The 18,500-nt window shown below is 41.1% G+C and overlaps 1 protein-coding gene across 1 annotated transcript in view; it reads right to left on the bottom strand.

The window, feature by feature from the left end:
• The window catches only part of LOC126237499 (E3 ubiquitin-protein ligase UBR5), a 370,559-nt gene that overhangs the window by 103,812 nt on the left and 248,247 nt on the right, over positions 1 to 18,500 (bottom strand). Inside the window, exons 35-36 of the mRNA XM_049947657.1 lie at positions 14,271 to 14,695; positions 1,590 to 1,900 (exon numbers count right to left, since the gene is read on the bottom strand). Coding sequence (XP_049803614.1) covers positions 1,590 to 1,900; positions 14,271 to 14,695 — 736 coding nt within the window. The remainder of the gene's footprint in view (positions 1 to 1,589; positions 1,901 to 14,270; positions 14,696 to 18,500) is intronic.

Consider the following 18,500-nt stretch of genomic DNA (forward strand, 5'->3'; position numbering starts at 1 on the left):
TTACTCCCTAAATAGCAAAACTCCTTTACTACTTTAAGTGTCTCATTTCCTAATCCAATCCCCTCAGCATCACCCGATTTAATTTGACTACATTCCATTATCCTCGTTTTGCTTTTGTTGATGTTCATCTTATATCCTCCTTTCAAGACACTGTCCATTCCGTTCAACTGCTCTTCCAAGTCCTTTGCTGTCTCTGACAGAATTACAATGTCATCGGCGAACCTCAAAGTTTTTACTTCTTCTCCATGAATTTTAATACCAACTCCGAATTTTTCTTTTGTTTCCTATACTGCTTGCTCAATATACAGATTGCATAACATCGGGGAGAGGCTACAACCCTGTCTTACTCCCTTCCCAACCACGGCTTCCCTTTCATGCCCCTCGACTCTTATAACTGCCATCTTGTTTCTGTACAAATTGTAAATAGCCTTTCGCTCCCTGTATTTTACCCCTACCACCTTCAGAATTTGAAAGAGAGTATTCCAGTTAACATTGTCAAAAGCTTTCTCTAAGTCTACAAATGCTAGAAACGTAGGTTTGCCTTTCCTTAACCTTTCTTCTAAGATAAGTCGTAAGGTTAGTATTGCCTCACGTGTTCCAACATTTCTGCGGAATCCAAACTGATCTTCCCCGAGGTTGGCTTCTACCAGTTTTTCCATTCGTCTGTAAAGAATTCGCGTTAGTATTTTGCAGCTGTGACTTTTGTATATTAACAATCTAAAATGAACCCTGGCTGGTCAAGACCAGTACAGGCATTATAAAACAATCATATGACTGTTGGAACAAGATAAAAGAATATAAGCCCATCATCTCAAGACAGTACATCATGTTTCTCAAAGACTTTAAAGAAATGTCCAACATTCAGCCAACTTAACCGAGGCACATCATTTGAATGGGACCATACAAGGCAAAAAGTGGAAAATATGCCAAATATAATACCATCTCCAACTGGCAATTAGGCGTGATATATGTGGACACATATTTTGTGCATGGATTAACCTTCTAAAACACCACTTCCAGGATACAGTTGCCACTAGTTTTTAACCAATTTTGTTTCGTTCTTTCTCTGCTGATGTGATGGAACTGCACATGTTTTTCAGCTAATGGGGACTACATCTACCATACATGAATTAAGACATAATGCAATGGCAGTAATATTCGCTGCAATTTGAACTAGCTGAATTAATCAAAAACTTTTTTTTACCTCGCATATTTGGAGGGAAAATGTGCCAATGACTCTACTGATGAAAGCACCTAGGAGTTAATAGTCATCTAGACTGAACAAACTACAGCACACATATAAAGCTTTCAAAATAAGTTTACTGAATAGTACTCAATGAAGGAAATCATCATAGTGACAGTTATATGAGATCCTAGTGTCCCATCAATATTGTGCTGTAGAGTATACCCATTATCCAGTGTTCTTAAATAAATAATATAAAATAAGGGAGCTATAAAAAAGAGTACTGAAAATTTCTGTATTATTTAACGTCTCAATTCTAAGTGTAAGGCATACCCCAATTATTATTCAGCTAGTCATCCAAAAGGAATCTGAATTTTTCCAGATATAAATCAAGTCAATAGCTTACAGAAGATGTGGCGGGTCCTGGCCCAGCACGCACAATGACACTCTTAACAGGTGCTGTAGTTGGTGTTACGGAGGTCTCTTCAGGAGGAGTGCAAACACGGTTCTGGCCTGCAGGCTGGGGGCCCTCACCCTCTGGAAGTGGAATCGACGCTGTTGTCACACTGTTATTTGTGTCGCAAGTGCCCGTGTTGGAATTCGGTTCGAAGCAGGCCATGGCCGAAGCGAGTGCTACTGCAACTTTGTGCGCAGATACGATGATCGGAGCCCTTTTCTGTTCGCCGAGAAGCCGGTGACCGTCTTCGTTGGTTGCTTCTGTAATAATATTGAATTTTTTGATAACCTTATACGTAATATATTACAACAATGACAACAATAAACTCATTATGATATTATACACTCACAGATATATAATACACTCACAGACACTTAAAGTAGTAAAGGAGTTTTGCTATTTGGGGAGCAAAATAACTGATGATGGTCGAAGTACAGAGGATATAAAATGTAGACTGGCAAAGGCAAGGAAAGCATTTCTGAAGAAAAGAAATTTGTTAACATCGAGTATAGATTTAGGTGTCATGAATTCATTTCTGAAAGTATTTGTATGGAGTGTAGCCATGTATGGAAGTGAAACATGGACGATAACTAGTTTGGACAAGAAGAGAATAGAAGCTTTCGAAATGTGGTGCTACAGAAGAATGCTCCACTAATGAAGAGGTATTGAACAGAATTGGGGAGGAGTTTGTGGCACAACTTGACAAGAAGAAGGGACCAGTTGGTAGGACATATTCTGAGGCATCCAGGGATCACAAATTTAGCATTGGAGGACAGCATGGAGGGTAAAAATTGTAGAGGGAGACCAAGAGATGAATACAATAAGCAGATTCAGAAGGATTTAGGTTGCAGTACGTACTGGGAGATGAAGAAGCTTGCACAGGATAGGGTAGCATGGAGAGCTGCATCAAACCAGTCTCAGGACTGAAGACCACAACAACAACAACAACACTCACAATTATCAGATAATGGTAGAGTATGCCTCAGGACGATTTTAAAGTCTTACTGGACAAGACAATAAAATTACCTTTACCCTTTCTACAAAATATGTGAAAACTGCAACCAGCAACCACCAACATCTGTGCACATGGAAGAGCATGATTAGGTGGATTCTCATCAGACAGTCCACAGGTGTACTGGCAGTGCCCTGTGGGTACTGTAATTCAATGATTGGACATATCACCATTGTCATGTGTGATGACAATAGCAACATGTCTGATGACCAAAATATTGTACTGGTTGGACACTATGAAACAACAAACTAGCAGTACATCTGTGGACTTTTTGACCAACCAATATACCAAGAGAAACTGAAGAAACATTACTAGATTCTGTCAGCATACAGCTCTTTGTGTATGTTTTATTACACTAATGGCCATCAAAATTACTTCACCACAAAGATGACGTGCTACAGACGTGAAATTTAACCGACAGGAAGAAGATGCTGTGATATGCAAATGATTAGCTTTTCAGAGCATTCACACAAGGTTGGCGCCAGTGGTGACACCTACAACGTGCTGACACGAGGAAAGTTTCCAACCGATTTCTCATACACAAACAGCAGTTGACCGGCGTTGCCTGGTGAAACGTTGTTGTGATGCATCGTGTAAGGAGGAGAAATGTGTACCATCACGTTTCCGACTTTGATAAAGGTCGGATTGTAGCCTATCACGATTGCGATTTATCGTATCACGACATTGCTGCTTGCGTTGGTCGAGATCCAATGACTGTTAGCAGAATATGGAATCGGTGGGTTCAGGAGGGTAATACGGAACGCCGTTCTGGATCCCAATGGCCTTGAATCACTAGCAGTTGAGATGACAGGCATCTTATCCGCATGGCTGTAGCAGATCGTGCAGCCACGTCTCGATCCCTGAGTCAACAGATGGGGACATTTGCAAGACAACAACCATCTGCACGAACAGTTCGACGACATTTGCAGCAGCATGGACTATCAGCTCTGAGACCATGGCTGTGGTTACCGTTGACACTGCATCACAGACAGGAGCACCTGTGATGGTGTACTCAATGACGAACCTGGGTGCAGGAATGGCAAAACGTCATTTTTTCGGATGAATCCAGGTTCTGTTTACAGCATCATGATGGTTGCATCCATGTTTGGCGACATCTGGGTGAACGCACATTGGGAGCGTGTATTTGTCATCGCCATACTGGCGCATCACCCGGCATGATGGTATGGGGTGCCATTTGGTTACACATCTCGGTCACCTATTGTTCGCATTGACAGCACTTTGAACAGTGGAAGTTACATTTCAGATGTGTTACGACCCGTGGCTCTACCCTTCATTCGATCCCTGTGAAACCCTACATTTCAGAAGGATAATGCACAACGGCATGTTGCAGGTCTTGTACGGGCCTTTCTGGATACAGACAATGTTCGACTGCTGCCCTGGCCAGCACGTCTTGTCACAATACGCCAGTCACTACTCTTGATGAACTGTGGTAACGTGTTGAAGCTGCATGGGCAGCTGTACCTGTACACGCCATCCAAGCTCTGTTTGACTCAATGCCCAGGCGTATCAAGGCCGTTATTACGGGCAGAGGTGGTTGTTCTGAGTACTGATTTCTCAGGATTTATGCACCCAAATTGCGTGAAAATGTAATCACATGTCAGTTCTAGTATAATATATTTGTCTGATGAATACCCATTTATCATCTGCATTTCTTCTTGGTGTAGCAATTTTAATGGCCAGTAGTGTGTATGAAAAGTTACAGAAAAGTAGCCATGCCAAATTTTGCAATTAGGTTGTACAGGCCCTCTCAAGATGTGCCCCCTCCCCCTCCCCCCCCACACACACACACACTGAGAGGGAGAGAGAGAGAGGGGGGGGGGGGAGAGGGAGAGAGAGAGAGAGAGAGAGAGAGAGAGAGAGAGAGAGAGAGAGAGAGAGAGAGAGACTGATTATGACCACACAGCTTCAAATCCACCAATGTGAAAACCATACATCTGCTACAGCCATTCTTGTTACACCATTACTAAGTAACACACAAAATCAAATTCATGAATGTTAATGGAGACAGAGGTCATGTGGGTGCAACTATGCAAAGAACGGGGTAAGAAAAAGTTGTGTTCATGAGTGGTTCAAACTTTCTCAGTACAGAAAAGAATTGTTACCAATATGCCATATTTGTGTCACAATGTCAACAATGTACATCATTGGCCAATTGTGACAAATGTCGGTGGTAAATCAGCAACTGACTCAGATATTTATGTAAGAGGAAACAGGGATAGTGAGAACAAAGTTAACGTAGTATTCATGAAGATTTGAGAAAATAGGTGATCAATTTCAATTAATGCTTCACAGGCTGAATGATTAGCAGAATATAACATAAAAAGCAACTGTCAGGAATATTACCGATGTGTGGCTGAGCAAAAAGAACTGCTCCTCCAGAACCGAATCAATGTCGAGAAGTTTTCTTATAACAGATAGAAATTCAAGCTTGAACATCAACCTCTTAGCACCGAAATGCATGAAGCTTGCTGTTATGCATTTGCCAAGTTTGGTCCAAGTGTAAAGAACTGGAAAATGAAGCCAAATCCATGACGCCATCTACCTGCACGCTGCAATCTGTATATATAACTTCTCGGCTAAGTACAGCGCAACTGTTCTTAAAACATTCCACCACATTTTTTTGGGCCTGGTAACTGAAGATTTTATTTTTGTTCGCCTGTATGATGACAATTCTGAGGGCATAGATTTTTCAGATTTTCCAGGCATCCAAAAGCATTTTATGTCAATGCTTTTACACACAAGCACAAAATCTTTCAAGACAGATTTATTGTAATTAAATGTCCTTGGCATCCTTGTTGCATTAATTTTCTATAAGAATCCAAAGTTTCAACAAATTCTACCATTGTCTTTGCCAGGAAGAGGCCCTAGCTTCAAGCTGCTGGGACTCAATCATCAAACAGGATGTGGCAACTGGAATTTAATAGATATGGGCTCCATGCTAAGCATCATGAATGATGTTTCATTGTTGGCACCAATGTAATTGCCAGCTGCATAGAGTACTATGCATTTACATGTGTGAGATGCTGTTACTTCTTTGATGATCAGTCATGCTCATGATGAAGACAACAGTGGATTTTTTTAAATTTATTCTTATTAAAAATTCTTGTTTTTGAAAAGTGCAAAACACGTTTGAAAAAACTTTGAAACAACTTTTTGGCTGCCACTTGCAGACAGCTTTACAAAAGAGCACTTGCCCAAAGGAGATTACTTAGGAAGTAAACAAAAATAGCACTATTTTTATTTCATATACAATTTTTTTTTTGTTTTATGATATTTGTGGTTGAGTCTTTCTGATTCAACCTGAATTTTAAATGACACAAATAGTTATAAAATTCAGTTATAACTGCGTTATGCCTAAAAGGCAATAAAAAACTGCACTCATTTTTATATGTTGTTGTTGTTGTTGTTGTTGTTGTTGTGGTCTTCAGTCCTGAGACTGGTTTGATGCAGCTCTCCATGCTACTCTGTCCCGTGCAAGCTGCTTCATCTCCCAGTACCTACTGCAACCTACATCCTTCTGAATCTGCTTAGTGTATTGATCTCTTGGTCTCCCTCTACGATTTTTACCCTCCACGCTGCCCTCCAATGCTAAATTTGTCATCATATAAGAGTGCAATATCATCAGGACAGAATACTGTTCTAAACTGAAACCAGCAATGAGGAACAGCCTACCTGCGTAAAATTCATGAATGTGACAGGAAAAGTGGGAAATGATGTTCCTCCCCAGTTTTAACAAACCTGGGTTTCATAAAGTCTGCTTTTAAGGTGTAAACATGAAATGTTCTGCAAATTACAAACCAGTTTCTATACCATTTCGAATGTGTACAAGTGAGTTTCCAATTACTTTCAGTTTCACACTGGTTGTACTTTCTGTCGTGTGATGCATGAAATGGTAATCGATTAAATTGGTTGACTTGGACCCAGCTTGTAGTCAATAACTGCTTCCCTTGTAGCAGATCAGCAAATGCACTGAACAAATCAGAAATCTATTTAAGCACTGTATGTGACTTAGGTCATTTGATCTTACTTCCCACCTGTCCTACAGTAATATTCCGGCATCCACTGAACCTATGTGATTATCCTTGTTAATCACTACTGCACCCCTGCTCCAAACCCTTTACCCTCATGTCTCATATCCCTGCAATAGACCTAGATGCAAGGCCTGCCCCGTACAGCCTACCATGACAATGTACTCCAGTCTGGTCACCAACGTCTCCTACTCCATCAAAGTCTAGGCTACCTTTGAAAGCATTCACTTTACTGCTGTCAATGTTGGCATGACAACTAATAAGGTGTCTGTACACATGAATGTCCACTGACAAAACCGAGACCAAGAGACAGCTGGGTCACCCCGCAGCTAAACATAAACATGCTGCCCAATACAATGTTTTCTGCTTCAATGACTGCTTCACAGTCTGCATGATCTGGATCTTTCCTATTAACATCAGTATTTCTTAATTTCACAGATGGTAACTCTTCCTGCAGTATCTCCTATGCTCCCCTTACCCCCAACTTTCACTAGTCCCTACTTTCCACCAACCTCTCTCTTTCCCTGCTCTCATGAAGCATAGTTGCAGTCCATAGTCTGCCTATAGCAGCACAGCCAGCAGTTGTTCAAGTGTGCTTAAATCATCAACGTGTGTGTGGGTGGGAGGGCTGGGGAGCACATGCACTTGCTACTTCAGAGGAATGCCTTTTGTCCAAAAACCTAAATGTCTGACAGAATTTTTATTGTGCCTTTCTTCAACCTAAAGTCTTGTCTATATAATAAGTAGCAATCCCTATTCTTTTCCTAATATTGTTCAAACCTTGAATTTAACTGATTGATACCTTGTTGAGATGGGGGTAGGACGTTTCGAAAATATTCTACAAACATCACTGTAATAATGGTCATGTTTCCACCATGATTGCAAAACAAATATGCGCTATTCTGTAGTTAACTTTCTAGTCAATGTTTCTCAGATAACAACAAACAACATAACCTTGAACTGCTAGTGTCAACTAACTTACGGGAACTACGCACTAGTCAAGTTCACAGCTGACTATCACTACATTGGTCAAAACGAAGTCTAAGAATTGCTACTGACAACGAACCTATGGCACACCCTGTACAGCAGGCAAATTGAAGCCTCCTCCCGTAACAATAACATGATCAACAAATTTATTCGCAATGTTCTCCAAGTTCTCTCTGAACAGTGATGTCGCTGCAGATGGTCAATGAGAGCATTTCATTACCATGCTTCAGCCACCTTTGTTGCTTAATTTGACCCAGATTATGATTCAATTGTTAACTTCACTATACACTATATAGTTCTTCACAACAATCAACAAGCAGCCACCAATAACAGCTACCCCAACATTGATATATATATATATATATATATTCCAATGTGAAGTTAGGATTTAGCTGCCGTTCACTTTCAGTTTCAGCCAGCTTTTTGCTCTCAATAAGATATGCATCTTATGCATCTTTAGCCCTTTGACTGCTTTTAATGAGTTGACTTTTCATGTTCCTCTACTCCACTGACAAGCTTAAGCATGGCCTCTGGTCTTCCTTGGGCACTTGCCTACCCTGAATGCCAATGACGAGTATAGACCCATCATCACTTACTCAGTTACCTGTACAGTTTTGACAAGTTTAAATGTATGGTGGATTTTCCATTCTGTGCACCTGTAGCTTTACAAGTTATGGTCACCAAGTTATGTTCAGATAGTTCGTTGTAATTTTGTTTTTCTGAATTTGACGTCACAGTGTTTTTATCATCATCTATTCTGCAACAAAAATGACAATGCATTGTGGATGACTATGGAAGAGTTCATGAAGATACTCTCAAAGAGCAAGAGTGAGGGTGTATTGTCAGATGCCAATGTACATGACAACTCCACCACCGATTCTGAGAGCAACCACCTTAAGGTCTCTCTCTGTCAGCTGGTATAGCAACAGTCTTATGTTCATTAACTGACAGTTCCTCTGGATCTGAAAGTGATGGCGGAATGCTCACAAATTAAGCATGGTTTGGTGACAAATCTAATAGGGAAAAAATTGATTTTTCACCACTTAAGTAAGCATTTGATGATCTACCTTCAGGACACAAGTGTCAATCAGAGAATGATCCAAGCACTCAAGTCATTCTTCATACCATTTATCATAGAAGGTAGGATGCCATTTCTCGCCAACAAAAACCAACCAGTATTATTTATTCACAAAGGAAACTACTCCAGTGGTTGGTTGGCTGATATGGGGAAAGGAACCAAACAGTGTCATCGGTCCCATTGGAGTAGGGAAGCATGTTGTGTTCTTGTGGTCTTCAGTCCTGAGACTGGTTTGATGCAGCTCTCCATGCTACTCTATCCTGTGCAAGCTTCTTCATCTCCCAGTACCTACTGCAACCTACATCCTTCTGAATCTGCTTAGTGTATTCATCTCTTGGTCTCCCTCTATGATTTTTACCCTCCACGCTGCCCTCCAATGCTAAATTTTTGATCCCTTGATGCCTCAAAACATGTCCTACCAACCGATCCCTTCTTCTAGTCAAGTTGTGCCACAAACTTCTCTTCTCCCCAATCCTATTCAATACCACCTCATTAGTTACGTGATCTACCCACCTTATCTTCAGCATTCTTCTGTAGCACCACATTTCGAAAGCTTCTATTCTCTTCTTGTCTAAACTGGTTATCGTCCATGTTTCACTTCCATACATGGCTACAATCTATACAAATACTTTCAGAAACGACTTCCTGACACTTAAATCTATACTCGATGTTAACAAATTTCTCTTCTTCAGAAACGATTTCCTTGCCATTGCCAGTCTACATTTTATATCCTCTCTACTTCGACCATCATCAGTTATTTTACTCCCTAAATAGCAAAACTCCTTTACTACTTTAAGTGTCTCATTTCCTAATCCAATCCCCTCAGCATCACCCGATTTAATTTGACTACATTCCATTATCCTCGTTTTGCTTTTGTTGATGTTCATCTTATATCCTCCTTTCAAGACACTGTCCATTCCGTTCAACTGCTCTTCCAAGTCCTTTGCTGTCTCTGACAGAATTACAATGTCATCGGCGAACCTCAAAGTTTTTACTTCTTCTCCATGAATTTTAATACCAACTCCGAATTTTTCTTTTGTTTCCTATACTGCTTGCTCAATATACAGATTGCATAACATCGGGGAGAGGCTACAACCCTGTCTTACTCCCTTCCCAACCACGGCTTCCCTTTCATGCCCCTCGACTCTCATAACTGCCATCTTGTTTCTGTACAAATTGTAAATAGCCTTTCGCTCCCTGTATTTTATCCCTGCCACCTTCAGAATTTGAAAGAGAGTATTCCAGTTAACGTTGTCAAAAGCTTTCTCTAAGTCTACAAATGCTAGAAACGTAGGTTTGCCTTTTCTTAATCTTTCTTCTAAGATAAGTCATAAGGTTAGTATTGCCTCACGTGTTCCAACATTTCTACGGAATCCAAACTGATCTTCCCCGAGGTTGGCTTCTACCAGTTTTTCCATTCGTCTGTAAAGAATTCGCATTAGTATTTTGCAGCTGTGACTTATTAAACTGATAGTTCGGTAATTTTCACATCTGTCAACACCTGCTTTCTTTGGGATTGGAATTATTATATTCTTCTTGAAGTCTGTGGGTATTTCGCCTGTCTCATACATCTTGCTCACCAGATGGTAGAGTTTTGTCATGACTGGCTCTCCCAAGGCCATCAGTAGTTCTAATGGAATGTTGTCTACTCCCGGGGCCTTGTTTCGACTCAGGTCTTTCAGCGCTCTGTCAAACTCTTCACGCACTATCTTATCTCCCATTTCGTCTTCATCTACATCCTCTTCCATTTACATAATACTGTCCTCAAGTACATCGCCCTTGTATAAACCCTCTATATACTCCTTCCACCTTTCTGCCTTCCCTTCTTTGCTTAGAACTGGGTTGCCATCTGAGCTCTTGATATTCATACAAGTGGTTCTCTTCTCTCTAAAGGTCTCTTTAATTTTCCTGTAGGCAGTATCTATCTTACCCCTAGTGAGACAAGCCTCTACATCCTTACATTTGTCCTCTAGCCATCCCTGCTTAGCCATTTTGCACTTTCTGTCGATCTCATTTTTGAGACGTTTGTATTCCCTTTTGCCTGCTTCATTTGCTGCATTTTTATATTTTCTCCTTTCATCAATTAAATTCAATATTTCTTCTGTTACCCAAGGATTTCTATTAGCCCTCGTCTTTTTACCTACTTGATCCTCTGCTGCCTTCACTACTTCATCCCTCAGAGCTGCCCATTCTTCTTCTACTGTATTTCTTTCCCCCATTCCTGTCAGTTCTTCCCTTATGCTCTCCCTGAAACTCTCTACAACCTCTGGTTCTTTCAGTTTATCCATGTCCCATCTCCTTAAATTCCCACCTTTTTGCAGTTTCTTCAGTTTCAATCTGCAGTTCATAACCAATAGATTGTGGTCAGAATCCACATCTGCCCCTGGAAATGTCTTACAATTTTAAACCTGGTTCCTAAATCTCTGTCTTACCATTATATAATCTATCTGATACCTATTAGTATCTCCAGGATTCTTCCAGGTATACAACCTTCTTTTATGATTCTTGAACCAAGTGTTAGCTATGATTAAGTTATGCTCTGTGCAAAATTCTACAAGGCGGCTTCCTCTTTCATTTCTTCCCCCCAATCCATACTCACCTACTATGTTTCCTTCTCTCCCTTTTCCTACTGACGAATTCCAGTCACCCATGACTATTAAATTTTCGTCTCCCTTCACTACTGAATAATTTCTTTTATCTCGTCATACATTTCATCAATTTCTTCATCATCTGCAGAGCTAGTTGGCATATAAACTTGTACTACTGTAGTAGGCATGGGCTTTGTGTCTATCTTGGCCACAATAATGTGTTCACTATGCTGTTTGTAGTAGCTAACCCGCACTCATATTTTTTTATTCATTATTAAACCTACTCCTGCATTACCCCTATTTGATTTTGTATTTATAACCCTGTAATCACCTGACCAAAAGTCAGGATAGGAAAGGAAATTGGCCTTGCCCTTCCAAATAAACCATTTCCAGCATTTGCCTGAATTGATTTAGGGAAATCACACAAAATCTAAATCTAGATGGTCGGACGCGGGCTTGAACCGTTGTCCCCCCGAGTGCAAGTCCAGTGTGCTAACCACTGCTCCACTTCACTCGGTAACTACTCCAGTGCATTCTTGATTATCAAAGTGGAAAGATACATAGTATGAAGACATTTCATATTATATAAGCCTGATCTCTAAGGTAACATTAAAGTTTAGCTGCCTGACAGAGAATTATGTCATTCATGGACAAGGAGTTATCAAAAATTTATGAAATGCAGTTCCAAATGCTCTAACAGGATGATAACTGTTCCATAAATGTACTGTTTCCATAGTGTACTTATTACAGATAAGCATTCTCTGCTCCTCCAGAGATTAAGCATTCAATTAGTCTACAGAAAAATAGTTTATGAAGGTATAACCCATCTCATGATACAATAACGTGAAGTTAAAAAGTTCTTACCGTTGTTCATAATGGACAGAGCAGCAATATACGTCAATGTTGTCATAGACAATCAGTGTATTTTGGTTACCGTAAGAAGCTACGGGAAGCTTTTGGCTACAAATATGCCAGCCATAGAAGAAAACAATAATCTCACATGCAACGAAAGAGAATAATCTGCACAACAGCAGAGTGTAAAAAAAACCACGTGTGATATGAAAATACCTGCTTAACTAAAATCAAATTTGATTATTTTTGTATATAGTAAACAAGAATACATGGGATACAGTAGGTGTTACAGGCATGTAGCAAATGAAGGAAAACTGAAATACTGATGCATATTTAAAGTGGCATGTAACTTTCAAAATGGTTAGTAAAAGCGCATTGAAACTATTGATGGTGAAGCCATCTTTAAATCTCAATCAATTTGTAACAACTATTAATTTGCAGACAAGCCGCAAAGTCATAAACAAATTGTTCCATCTACTGTAATGACCATCTCAGAAGTTACAAATCTTAAGAGGGACAGGAGGAGACGTTACATAAACCCACGCACACTGTCAGCTGTCAATTTAATTCCTTTCCCTTGACCATAGAAATAGCTCAGACAGGTCTTAATTGCTGTTTATGTCTCTGGAGTTGAGCGCGTACTGTAACGAAACTTCCAGACAGATTATAACCACGTTCTAAAGATTATAACCTGGGTCCATGCTTTTGGCAGCAAACATCCTATCATCTGTTCTCATCCTCAGAACCAGAACAAACTTTCAAAAGGGCAGTACCAGCAAAAAGACAGCCACATCTAGCAGCACCAACGTCTACATTCTATGCTTCAGACTAATTTCACGGTCTTGTAAAGCACTACTAGAATATGTACTCCGTTCATAATCCCTTTTTCCTAAAAGTTACTAACTGTGTCTTGGACCAATATAAATATTTGCATATATCATAAAGCAATTCTTGTCCTGGCCAGTTTCAACTCACATCACATAGAACAAGAGTGACGTGTCACAAGTTCCACATGACATCGCTTAAAAAATAAATATTTTCATTTACAGTTGATTCGTTAAAATGTTATACATGGAAATATATATTGGAAATGGGAAGCTGCATTATCACACAATATTCTTAATGTTGGCTTCATATTTCACGGTTTACTTAAGTGTACATGACAACTGAAATGAAGAACAACCTTATATGCAACACCATCCAAAAATTACAGTGTGCCCACTTTTGCTTCAGTAGATGGATCATACACATCATGTCAGTCATACACACAATTACTCCTAAAGGACGAACTTTGTGGAGACTTTTACTTTCTCCGGAATAAAATAACTTTTAGTCATGTGTGCTTGTGGTTGATCTGCTATCAAATTGGTCACACTAATCAAACATTCCTGCCAATGGTACAATTTGCACTCCACACTGAACTATCAATCTGTACAAGAACAGATGTCTCAATATTTTTCTCTGGGTGAAACTCACCAAACACATTGTGACAATAAAAAAACACAGAATCAGGATCCCATTGTTTGTGTTTACCTACATTATAGCAGTTACCTGGATTCTGTAATGACTCAACAAAAAAGAAAAAAATGGCTCTGAGCACTATGGGACTTAACATCTATGGTCATCAATCCCCTAGAACTTAGAACTACTTAAACCTAACTAACCTAAGGACATCACACAACACCCCGTCATCACGAGGCAGAGAAAATCCCTCACCCCATCGGGAATCGAACAAAAAAGACCTCAACAAAAAGCTACATGGGGATGTTAGATATCAGCAACGAAATAATGAAATTTCCAAAAAGGAAGGAAGGAAGGAAGGAAGGAAGCACTAGCTATCACGTCTAGACAAAGATGGGAAATGAAATTTTGGACAACCTCCCAATATAAGTAAACGCTGTGCCACCACACTCACAGTCCAAAGGAAATGCTGATGGCAAAAGGCACACCACAAACATGCAATAAGTTAATAATAACTGAAAACTGTTATTTAACAAGACAGGTTTCTGCAACAAAATTAGGGTACTCTGTAAATATGTAGATAAGCCAAATAACAGCACTCACCTGCAGATGCTGGAGGAGGATTAAGTGCAACACTCGTGTCTTGAGCTGAGGCAGATTTGGAAGTAGCCCGTATCCCACTTGGACCAGGCTTACTAAGGTCAGCTGGACCCTCGCAGCTACTAGACAGAATAGACACTTTTTTGGGAGAAAATGGGCTGCTAGAATCTGAATCTGACACATAGTCCTGAGAATCTTCATTGTCCACATCCATTTTCTCAATCTCTGCAGATGTTGCACTATTTGGGGTTTCCTTGTTGAAAGAGAGATCTTGTGGGAATTCGTCTGCTGACGATGACGTCTGAGGTGCTCCGACATTATTCCCTCCACTATTACTGTTATCCATTGTTATTGGAATTTCTGGAAGTTGCTGTGCTTCTTCTTCTTCTATTTCACGGAAAAGATGATCAAATGCATCAAAGTTTGACCTAAAGAAGAACAAAACACTCCCATTAACAAGGATGTCAATTTGTGAAAAACCAACTACAATTAATTAATGATGTTTTTCTAGATTCTTTAATTCTTATTGACTACAGGAAGTTTGAACTATTTAGCACAGACAGAGACAAATACCACAGTTTTCTTGTAGTATGTCAAGCTTAAAATCACTTTGGGCCTCTGAAAGTGCCAAGGCAGCAATGCATTCCATCCCTGGCTGTATATTTTGATGTCTGATAGATCCGGATCCTCAAGACAGTCTGCAGCACATAGCCCAAATGGCTTGGTCCCATGGGGCCGATTCCTGAACAGCCGTTCAAATGTGGGTTGGACCACTGAACTAAATGACAATGACTGAGGTGACACTGATATTTTCAGAGCCTGTCAAGTAAAAAGGATACGTCGCTGAATCCAGAGTGGTGGTTCACCAGCCTCTGCACACAAACTTGGAACTGGGCTGGTAAAGACTCCACTCAATATCCGAATGCTCCCACGGTGGACAGCATCTAACATCTTGAGGTAGGAAAGTACGGGCTGATCCGTAGACCATGGCGCCACAATCTAAAACGTGATCGAACAAATGCCTTGTAAAACTGCAGGTAGTGGGACCTGTCAGCTTCCCATGTTTTTCCATTAAGGCATTCCACAATATTCCATAACTGGAGGCCCTTTGTTCGTAGGCAGTTCAGATGTGGAAACCAAGTTAATTTCAAGTCAAATAATAAAACTCAAAAAGGGCGCAGTTCCTTGAAAACATAAAATATTGTCCTCCATTGTGAGCACTGGTTGGTTAAAACTCCGAAGAGCACAGTTAAAACTGACACATGTAACCTTCTCTGGTGAGAACCAAAAACCAATTGTCCTGGCCCAGGTTTCCAGCCTGCTAATGGTCAGCTGTATCTGCCTCACCATCGTTGTTAAGATCAGAGTAATTGTAGAAGATTGCAAAGTCATCCAAAAATGAGGGAGCACTCGACAGGGGACAACTGCAGAGGAAATGCCATTGACAGCAATGGCAAACAATGTGATACTGAGGACGCTGCCCATTCTCTTGCATATAGCAGTCAGACAAGGCATCGCCAACGTGATATTGAAAACGCCAGTCCTCGAGAAAGGATCGGATAAGAAGTGGCATGTGTCCATGTAGTCCAAATTCATGAAGTTGGCGAAGGATGTTGTACCTTCAAGTAGAGTCATATGCTTTCAAGGGCTTCTTTTAAAATGGTTTCAGCATAAGAAGGACTCCAGTATTGCTGTCTCCAGTACAATTAAGTTGCCAAGGGTGGAATGGTAGTGCCAGAAACTGCACTGGGAGCGGCTCAGGTGACCTCGGGATTTAAGCAGCCAGACGAGGCTGCGTTTGACCATGTGTTCAAGGGTCTTACCCATACAAATGCTAAGCGCTACATTCCAGTAGCTGTCAGGGCTGCTACGGTCCTTGCCCAGTTTCCAGATTGGAATTAATATTGCCACCTTCCAAGTTGGGGGGTACTGTCCATCAAACAAGATCTGATCGAAACAAGAGAGGAGGTGCTCTCCCGCTTCAGGGCACAGATGAGGAAGCACGGTATAATGGATCTCATCAGGTCACGGAGCAGTGACTCTGGCCGCAGACAAGGCTGATTCCAGTTCCCACATGGAGAACGATAGCTTGTAGACTTCGCCATTATCCGAGATTAAATTGAGCTTCCACAGCTCCACAGTCGTATGGAACACTTGAAAAGCAGGAGTTTGTCTGAATGACGTAGGACAGTAAAGAAGTGCTCAGCTAAAGTCCGAGCCATGTCTTCTGGCGTGCCTATCAAGACCCCATTACTTGACAGGGCCATAAGGGGACATGTACTGCCGGAAATCCATCGAGTCCCAAACTTATGGAAGTGGACCAATTAATGGAAGACGTGAATTCCCTCCAGGAAGCCCTCTTTCGTACTTTTATCATTCGCATTGCATGTGGCTGCCGCAGATCTGAAGGCATGAAGGTTTTCTGCAGCTTCGTAGTGTTTGAAGTTCTGCAGAGCTGTTTGGCCCTAACTTCCAATCGACAATCGTCATTCCACCAAGGTACACGCCATCGTCTGAGATGGTTACTACACTGGTGGATGGACTCTACGGCAGCCCTTTGGGTCTCAACAAGTAATAGCAATAGCTGGGGAACAAAAACAAAGGTCAATGGGTGAAAAAGATTTTGTAGCTGTGTAAAAATGTGACATCTGACCCATGTTCATAAGGCAGATATTCTCAGAATGGATAAGTCGCTCAATCATCACCACAGCACATTGTGTACAATGAAGTCCCACCCACAACGAGGAATGTGGTGTTGAGAGTGCCTGGAAGAGTTCTATCAGTGCGTCAGCATGCACGGCATCATTAGGTGGAAGATACAAAGAACACACTTAGACATTAAAAGGTGCTAGAACTTTCAATGAATTGCTTGTATGATCGTGGTAAAGAGGGACAGGAGAAGAGTGACATCTGTCAGCAATGAAACCAGCCACTCCACCGTTAGTCATGTGTCAAGTAGTATCATCCTACCTGTATGGGTGTTAACCCGGTAATGCAGGTCTGTCAATGACTTCAAGATGAGTTTTTTATAAGCAGATGCACAATGGTTTCTCCTGGACCAGGAGCTGATATTCTTCCAAATGTGAGTGATATCCATTTAAATTCCACTGCAACACAGAAGTTCCTGTGGAAGCCATTGCTTAGCAAAGATTGTTCTTATCTTTCTCCCTCGGAGGTTGCAATTTACCAGGGAGGTCAGGGGAAATGTTAGCTGGTTTCTGGCTCTCTGGTTCCTTCGATTGAAAGTCCATATCCCCAAGAGCATAGTCCCCATCAGAGTGGGAGAGAGCTCGCCGATCCGAAGATTTAACTACTGCTCTCTTGGATTTGGAACTACTTTTTGAAGGATTTTTCCTTTATTTATGGGAAGAGGTGGTTGCTTGGGTTGTGGGAATGGCTTAGTTGGCTGCTGATGGTGAGTTGTGGCATGCGGCTTAGGTGGTAAGCTCATTGCTGACGGCTTTTGAACAACTTCAGTTTCAAGTGGAGCATTTCCCCCACAGGCACATCAACAAGTGCATGTGCTTGTACTTGAATCTGTGATCTAAGTTTGTGTGGAGGCATCACATTTGGTGATTGCGCATTAAGGGCTGATGCAAAATAAGTAGCAAAAACCAGAGGTTTCATAGCTCTGGAGATTTGTTTAGCTTCACTATAGGATATCTGCCTCTTGACTTTCAACTCCTGAATTTTCCTTTCTTCATTGTAAACCTCTCACTTTATGCTCCACACTGGGTGATTGTGGAGCAGTTAACACATTTCCCAGAAAGTGTACAAGAATTGCCCGATTCATGAGCTAAGCCTCCACAACTGCCATATGTAGCAGGTACCCACCCCCTTACTAATGTTAAGGGTGTTATGCAACTCAGCCTCGACTGGGTAGTCACCTAAAGCCTTATATCCCAGAAGCTTAGATATTTGGTTTGAAGTAGTAGTTTCAGCTAAAAGTGTTCCATTATGAAGTCGTTTGACACTTTTTAGAGACCCTAGCAATACCTTCCAATGCCTTGTGAATATAGAAAGGGGTGACCTTCTCAGAGGTACCCCCTGTTTGCTTGATTACAATGAAAATACTATGGTACACTAATGCTCTGTTGCTATGATTCCAAGACTTGTTTTCGCGAGGTCTGACCAACCGAGCTCTCTTTGATGAGTGGCTGTAGGTACTACTGAGGTTTTTTAAGAGGTGTGGACCTTCCTCACAGTCCAGGCGGTAAAGCCAGGACGCCTGTT

This window comes from Schistocerca nitens, chromosome 2 (genome assembly GCF_023898315.1).
Source record: "Schistocerca nitens isolate TAMUIC-IGC-003100 chromosome 2, iqSchNite1.1, whole genome shotgun sequence".
Classification (NCBI taxonomy): Eukaryota; Metazoa; Arthropoda; class Insecta; order Orthoptera; family Acrididae; genus Schistocerca; species Schistocerca nitens.